The following is an 8,745-nucleotide window of genomic DNA, read 5'->3' on the forward strand; positions in this document are numbered from 1 at the left end:
TGCAGGCTGAGTAGTGGATTAACAGGGAACACCCCGGATTCACCGCAACAGTAGAATAAATACGGTTACCAACCCTCCAGGATCATCCTGGAATCTCCAGGAACCTGGGAGAAAAATCATAGGCGCATTTAAAAAAATGGTGTTTTTAATTTTCTTTGAACACCTTCAGTTATTAGTTATAAAAAATATTGGAGATGGGAAAAACGGTGACTGAAAGGCAGTTGGAGGTGATCGATCATGGGGGCGATTTTAAACCCTAAGAACGGGTGGGTTGGGGGTGGGTGGGAGTTGAAAATAGTTTTTTTTGGGTCACAACCGCAAAATTTTCGGACTTTGCATTCCCAGTGGGAAGCCTGTATATTTCCGCGCCGACGTTAAACCCGGAAATAAAGCCGGGTTGCGGTCGCGACCCAAAAAAAACAACTTTTCAACTCCCACCCGCCCCCCAACTCACCCGTTCCTGGAGTTTAAAATCACCTCCCATGTGACGAAACCTCCAGGAATATGTCCACCTAGAGTTGGCAACACTAAGTAGAAATGATTAACTCACAGTCAAGGCTGCTGTGTCAAATCCCTGGGCCATCATCCTGTCACAATGACCCTCGCTGTGTGTCCACTCCATAAATGCTTCAACATGGAGAGGTCAGTTAGTTTGCTGGTGTTTGAAGGTTCAATGCTGGTGTAATCAGCTCGTAGCTGGGGGTGGGAGAGGGTTCCGATACTACGTGGGATATAATGTCAGCCTCAAGCCCAGGTACCTTAGTCTTAACACAAAAAAAACAAAAACTGCAGATGCTGGAACTCAAAAAGGCTGGGGCATGCTCAGCAGGTTCGTCAGTCTCTGGGGAGAGAACAGAGATGTTGACCTTTCGGGTTTGATGGAGCCTTTGTCAGAATTGGGAAAAATATTACTGACGAAAAGCATTTAAAAATGAACAACAAAGGGCAGGGGACACCCCCTCAAAGAAAAAGGGTGGCACTGCCAACTTTAGAATCCCCTGGTTGTCTAGAAGTATACGGGGCAAGATAAAGCAGAAAAAGAACGCTTATGGCTGTCACAGAAAACTAAATACTGCAGAAAGCCTAGAGAAGTATAGAAAGCACAGGGATGATGTCAAAAAGGAAATAAGGAAAGCAAAGAGAGGGCATGAAAAAATATTAGCTAGTAGGATTAAAGAAAACCCAAAGATGTTTGATCAGTGTATTAAGAACAAGAGGATAGCTAAGGAAAAGGTGGGACCTATCAGGGATGATAAGGGTAACTTGTGTGTGGAAGCAGAGGATGTGGGTAGGGTTTTAAATGAATATTTTGTCTCCGTATTCATAAAGGAAAGGGATGCTCCGGACGCAGTAGTTAAAGAGGAGAGGTGTGAAATATTGAATAAGGTCAACATTACGCGAGAGGAAGTACTAGAGGGACTGGAATCCTTGAAAGTTGGTAAGTCACCAGGGCCGGATGGGTTGTTTCCTAGGCTACTGAAGGAAGCCAGGGCAGAAATAGCGGATGCTCTGAGGATCATTTTCCAATCCTCACTAGATACAGGGGAGGTACCGGAGGACTGGAAGACTGCAAACGTAGTACCATTGTTTAAAAAGGGTACGAGGGAAAGGCCGAACAATTATAGGCCGGTCAGTCTTACCTCGGTGGTGGGCAAACTGTTAGAATCAATACTGAGAGATAGGATAAACTGTCACTTGGAAAGGCATGGTTTAATCAGGGATAGTCAGCATAGATTTGTTCAGGGAAGGTCATGCCTTACAAATCTGATTGAATTCTTTGAGGAAATGACAAGGAGGATTGATGAGGGGAGTGTAGTGGATGTTGTCTACATGGATTTTAGTAAGACATTTGACAAGGTCCCACATGGCAGACTGGTCAAAAAGGTAAAAGCCCATGGGACACAGGGAAATGTGGCACATTAGATCCAAAATTGGCTCAGTAACAGGAAACAAAGGGTAAAAGTTGATGGATGTCTTTGCGAATGGAAATCCGGTCCAGTGGTGTGCCACAGGACTCAATGTTGGGTCCCTTGCTGTTTGTGGTATATATTAACGATTTGGACTTGAACGTAGGGGGCATGATTGGCAAATTTGCAGACGACACAAAAATTGGCCGTGTAGTTGATAGTGAAGAGGATAGCTGTAGACTCCAAGAAGATATCAATGGGTTGGTGGAGTGGGCGGAAAAGTGGCAAATGGAGTTCAACCCGGAGAAGTGTGAGGTAATGCACTTAGGGAGGGCAAACATTAAAAGGGAATACGCAGGGGTAGAGGGAGTGAGAGACCTTGGAGTGCATGTACACAGGTCCCTGAAGGTGGCAGTACAGTACAGGTAGATAAGGTTGTGAAAAAGGCAAACGGAATGCTCTCCGTTATTAGCCGAGGCATAGAATACAAAAGCAGGGATGAAATGACGGAACTGTATAAAACACTGGTAAGGCCACAGCTGGAGTATTGTGCGCAGTTCTGGTCACATTACAGGAAGGACGTAATTGATCTGGAGACAGTGCAGAGAAGATTTACAAGAATGTTGTCAGGGCTTGAAAATTGCAGCTACGAGGAGAGCTTGGATAGGCTGGGGTTGTTTTCCTTGGAGCAGAGGAGGCTGAGGGGAGACTTGATTGAGGTGCACAAAATTATGAGGGGCCCAGATAGAGTAGACAGGAAGTACCTGTTTCCCCTAGCGGAGAGTTCAAGAACTAGAGGACATAGATTTAAGCTGATTGGCGGAGGATTACACGGGATATGGGACAATTTTTTACCCAGAGGGTGGTGGGTGTGTGGAATTCGCTGCCCGAATTGGTGGTAGAGGCAGGGACCCTCAACTCTTTTAAAAAGTACCATGGACTTGCACCTAAAGTGCTGTAAGCTGCAGGGCTACGGACCGGGTGCTGGAAGGTGGGATTAGAATGGGCACCTGGTTGTTCCTCGAGCCGGCGCGGACACGATGGGCCGAATGGCCCCCTTCTGTGCTGTATCTTTTCTATGGTTCTATGGACAGGAAAACCCCAGACATGAGAATAGAATGGACCTGTAAAGTGCAAAAAAGAATGGTTAAATGGTTAAAAAGTGAGACTAACGAGAGAAATTAAAGACATTTACAAGCCACAGAGAATACGTCCATAGCCGAGTGGTGGGGATAAGGGAGCTAGAAATGGAAGCATATAAAAAAATTGGCTCAGTCCCATTTGCACCTATAGTTCTTACTGGTTTGTCCTGTTTTACATTTCATGGGTCTGGAGGTTTGGAAATGGCTGTTTTTTTTTTAAAAACAGTTATCGCGTTGGTGGATAAATCCTAAATCAAAACACCGAGATCTGTTGGTATATGCAGCTTGAGATACATGGAATTAAACTTTTTAAGTAGTAGCCCCAAGCCTCTATGTTGGCCTAGAAGACAAAAAGTTTGGAGACTGCTAATGCAGATGAATTCCTAGTTTCAACACAACACTGTGGCTAGCAAGGTGCCATTGGAGGGAGGGAAAGAATGGGGTTATTGGTGAAGCATTTTGGTTAATATGTTCATATAAAATTCCTTTGTAAGCCCTAGTAACACACTGTGAAATAATGCCACTCGCTCGAATTGAAATCGGGGTGTACAGTTCAAGTCATGTGCTTGGACTGCAGGAGTTTAACTGCCAGCATTCTTCTGCATAACAGCGAGCAGTGAAGGAACACTCACAATACCCGAATAAGCTCACCCCACAAATTCTATCCCTATTGTACAGGGCAACACACCCTGTTGATGACAGGATTACGGTGGGACACTCAACGAGATGTAAAGTGCATTGTCACATTACCAGAGTCAAGGTACACCAGGCATTGAGGAGAAACTCAAAATACATTTACAAAAATGCAATCCCTTTATTTCATCTCTTCACAGAAACCACATTAATTACAGATTGTCATGGCATCGACTTTCATTACACATCTCACTACTTCTACAAATGGAAGATCCCAGTTTACAAAAACTCTGTAGATATGTTCAATACAATAACCAATCACAGCTCTTACTGACGAAACAGTAAAGCCCCATGCTTCAGGAAAAAAAAATACACACAGTCTATAAACAAAAAATGTTCCTATTGTATCCAGATTTTCACAAATTATTTCTTTATATTAAGATTCACAAACAGACACTAATCTAGATGCATCGTGCAGTTTCTTAGCATATACATGCATAATTAGAACCTTTTATTTTTTAAAAGCAGGAATAAAGTGAAGTTCATAATGTTTTATATGATTCCTTACACATGGTTCAGGAGACTATGAAAAATGTCACATTCGTGTAAAAAAAAATTAATGCTTAAAAAAGGCGAAAAAAAGGCATTTTGTATTTGTTTCACTTTTACATTTTGCTTAAATAGAATTTTTTAAAACTTTTTCTTCTAAACACACACTTTCCATACATCTCGAAACAATCACTGCCTTTTAATCGAATGGGACAGAACAAAGTCCTGACAGACATTTCTAGCACATTCTGCTTTAAACCAAAAGTACTTCATTGTAAACAGCTAATTTTAAGGTGCACTCAACAGCTTTAACGTTCTCTGTTGATGCGACTTTCTTAAGATTTGTATTTTTCTGTTTTGGTGAGAGATGAGGTGAATCACATTCAATGTGAGAATGTTCACAGATTTAATTACTGGCTGGTTTATCACTGCAGTTGTGATTAATTAACTGTCGATCACTTGGAATAAAATACGGTTGTATTAACAATGTCAGTGTTGGGGAATGGAATACTTTGTACATTTTTGCATCCAGCGTCAGCATTAAATATCCTCAGGCCAGGTGCAGAGTGATGCTTCACTTTACTCTGCCTCAGTGACACAATTCATTGCTGGAACAATCTGCGATTCAGGCTCTGCTGGGTTCTGGTCTGGAGGTTCTGGAACACGACACTGGCAAAAGGGACTGCCCAACACTCTGGGCCCAAAGAGCAGACTGCTGCCGAAGGTATACGAACGGAGTAAAGACACCTTTCACCAGAGAGAGTCCATTCGGTGATTTTTAAATGACATGTGGGAGGAGGAGGAAGGAGTCGGGTGAAAGGCAAGTACCCCAAAGCCTGTCCCTCCCCTGTACAAAGGATTCCTTCCAGATTGGTGACCGTCAGCCATTGTCCGATTGTAAACAGTTCCAGTAAGGTTTGGGCGGCTGAACATTGTAATACCATTAATAACGAGAACTAAAGAAACTTATCCCCCCCCCCACACAAAAGGAGATTTCTGTCCTTTCTCCAGTGACACCAAAATCTTTCTGGCTAACATTTTACAATTTGTATATTATATGTCATTTAATTATTTCATCAAGGTACATCTGTAATATGGATGATTTATTTTGCCCTGGAATGGAGTGCCACTTTCGAGGGTGGAGATTGGAAAGCATTTGGGCAAGAAACTAAAACTTTCATAAATGAGGGGGTTATTCATCTCTCACTGAACGAAACAGGTCTATGATTCGGAATGTTGGATCTAATTTTAATCATTAAATACTTTTGGCTGTACTGGTCAGACCTTATCTCTCTCTCTCTCTCTCTGGTTTGTGTATCTTTCACTCACAAGGTTGAACATATTTCAAAGGGAGCTGACTCACATCCAGTACCAAGTAAAGCAGACATTTCTTGCCTATATTCCTATTTAGAAAGTGAAGAGTAAATTCTTTCTCCCTCGACAGTGGCACCTCATTACTCCCAATCACAGGGGCAGTGGGTGAGGTGACTGACTGTCGATCCTGGGCTGAAATGTCTGGAAATATAAACCAGTCAACAATTTTTTTTTTAAAAACAGGGGCCCCCAACCCTTCGATTAATTCTGCACCTCAGTGAAGTGCAGACTGGAGATTTTCAATTCACTTTCCATCAACAGAAAAGCAAATACCAGAAGTCGAAAAACAATTCCCACCTCCTTCGTCCGGAGCCAGGCTCTTTTTTTAAAAAAAAACATCTTTCTCGTCTCTCCCAGAGGGAGGGGCTTTTACAGAATCAGAGAGGGAGCCCGAGGAGCAAACTGCACCCACCCCACTAACAGAAAACTGGTCCGGGGGTCCCTGTGAGTTTGTACTAAGGAAATCTGACAGTGCAGCGGGAAATTCAGTGTGACTAACGCTGTGGGAGTTCAGAACCAAACTCTTACTTGGGGGTCACGTTCAAACACGAATAGCATTACACGAAAGGAGTCGGATGCAATTCACACAAAATTAAATACAAAGTGTTAAAAGACTTCGCTTAAAATGTAAAAGAAGCTTTTCCTGCAATTCCAAGTAATTGCTTTGTGAATATTATTCTTTGTACAAAAACTATTTAAGACAATATACAAAAAGAATAAGTGGATACATTGACTCTGCCAGTGATATACTCTGCAGTTCTAGATATCGATTTAACAGAAATAAATCATTCTTCATATTCTCTTTATTTTTCAAATCCTGTGCTTTCATGAATATTGTTCCTTGTTGTGGATTTTATTTTTTAATTTTACTTATTCTAAGGTAAAGTTATCCAGTTCATGGGCTTTCACCCACTGTACGAGTGCAGCCACTGCCCAGGACTGGACCTCACTGAGGGCTGGTGTTAAATCAGCATCAGGTACAAACTGGGTTTCAGAGCTGTAACGTGTTACACCACCCGAACATTCGGGAGAGAGAAAGTGAGCGGAGAGCGAGTGAGTGAGAAGCACGAGGAAGAAAGTGAAAGAGAGACTCACACAGCGAGAGAGAATGGGTAAAAGACACCAAGAGTGAGAGAGAAAATGACAGGAGAGAGAAAATGACAGAGAGAAAATGACAGAGAGAAAAGTGAAAATAAGAGACAGCCTCACACATAATCACTTTTACACTCTACACAACAGGTCTGGGTGAAATGCTGATTGGAGTCAGACTTCCACTGTATTGAGTTATTGTGCTCATCTTTAATTTAGAAAAAAAAATGTATCATAATACAGGCAAAAAGTGATCAGGACCCACTCTTAAAAAGTATAACGTGAAGTGGGTGAGGCTGAGAGACTGAGCCTGTAGCAGGAACAGGGTCGCTGCAGCTCATTCATGCAGCAGGTAACCCAGACATAGACAGAAGGCCCTCAACGCATTAAAACAAAAGGTGTTTCTTCCCTTAGCGGGGGTGCATCTGAAGCCAGACGTCTGCCCCTCCTTCCTTAATGTTAATGGCCAGACATTCTGGGATCAGACGGGAGCGGAGACCGAAGCTGCCCATCTGCCACCCGGTTAAGATTGCCGGTTGAAGTAAAGTAAAGGCAGGGAGCCAGGCCCATGGCCTCGCAATTTACTGCACAGTGGAACACAGTGCTGACCAGTGTGCAAAGATCACAGTCCTGAAATACCTGGTAAAGTGTAAAAGGAGAGTGAACAAAGAGAGAGAAGAACTGACGAGTGATGAGAACTATTATTATTTTTTTGGTTTTCGTTTTTTTTTACAAAATATTTCACAATTTTCACATCTATTCTACTGTGATATATCTATAAATCGCTTGTGCTGTTTTCACTATTAATGCACGAGCTAACACACTACAGCTCTGACACCAGTTGGGATCCTGGAATCAAAGCAGGTGATTGATTAGCAGGCGGTGATCGATGGCTGAAGCCCCAGCGTGCACATTCTCCGTGAATCAGACATCCTGTTCTCAGTCCCCTCGATTGGTTTGGGTGGAGGAAGGGGTGGTGGGGGAAGGGGTGGGAGGGGGGGGGGGAGGGGGGAAGAGGAGGGGGGGGAGGGGGGGAAGGGACACGGTGACTGCAGAGAAGATCGCGTTGCTTGAGGCCGGTGGAATGGTAGCTCTTTTGAGACTCAGAGCCGCAGCGATTCAGCACAAAAGGACGGCAGCAGCAGGAGGAAGCAAAGCGAGACATTTCTGGAACAGAAGGGAGAGGGGAAGGGGGGATGGGACAGGTAGGCTGGGTCTCACTAGTTAATGGACCGGTTTTGTGCACTGCACCGGTTACAGGTGTAAAATGCAAGCAGCGAGCGGGGAGGCTGGAGACTGGGCGGGAGAGATGCAAGTTCTGGGTTGGACAGGATTTCAACACAGTTTGGGAAAGTTCTCAGGACCTCCAGCTGAAGCAGGAATGGGGCCTGCACCAGGATCTGGAGGCAGGACTAGGTCATTAGCAGCAGAAACAACTCCTTTTACCCCCATCGGCAGTCTGAGGACCTCCACGTGTCTGGACACAGATTTCAGGAGGCAAACAGTCTCGTCAGAGGCAAATCCTGCCAGGCCTTTGGGCAGAAGAAAAGTCCCGTAATTATTACTGAACGAGAAGTCTGAAGGCAAGAGGACTGGGCTTACTGGACCGGGGGAGGGGGGCAGAGGAAGCGATGACACCAAACAGAGAAAGAGCAAAGCAAAGCAGAAGCAGCGAGGAAAAGAGGGGAAAAAAACAAGAAGAAATTAATGTTAGAATCTTCTTAAGTTGGAACATTGATTATATATTGGTGCCAACATCAATAAAGAACAAATAACTGACTCAAGACGACAGCTGAACAGGTACCAGAGCCACAGCTGAATGGAACAAAACAGGAGATGGGTCAATATCTCCCCCCGTGGAGGAGCTGAGAACATCTGCATCTGGGTAGGATTCTGGGGGTCGCTGAGATTGGTCAAGGTTGGGGTTGCCAACTCTGCTTGGACGTATTCCTGGAGGGTTCATCACGTGACATTCGATCATGTGGTGTTTGACCGCGTGACGTCCCACCGCGTGACGTCGGTGGTCTCGGGATTACCCAGGGGCCGGACAA

General features: G+C 44.1%; 1 protein-coding gene across 2 annotated transcripts in view; it reads right to left on the minus strand.

Moving 5' to 3' along the window:
- Positions 1-3,843: 3,843 nt before the first annotated feature.
- The window catches only part of srcin1a (SRC kinase signaling inhibitor 1a), a 338,217-nt gene continuing 333,315 nt past the window's right edge, over positions 3,844-8,745 (minus strand). For both annotated transcript variants that reach the window (XM_067968775.1, XM_067968774.1), the window contains exon 22: positions 3,844-8,295. In XM_067968775.1, coding sequence (XP_067824876.1) covers positions 8,293-8,295 — 3 coding nt within the window. In that variant the 3' untranslated portion in view covers positions 3,844-8,292. The remainder of the gene's footprint in view (positions 8,296-8,745) is intronic.

This window comes from Heptranchias perlo, chromosome 30 (genome assembly GCF_035084215.1).
Source record: "Heptranchias perlo isolate sHepPer1 chromosome 30, sHepPer1.hap1, whole genome shotgun sequence".
In the NCBI taxonomy this organism is placed as follows: Eukaryota; Metazoa; Chordata; class Chondrichthyes; order Hexanchiformes; family Hexanchidae; genus Heptranchias; species Heptranchias perlo.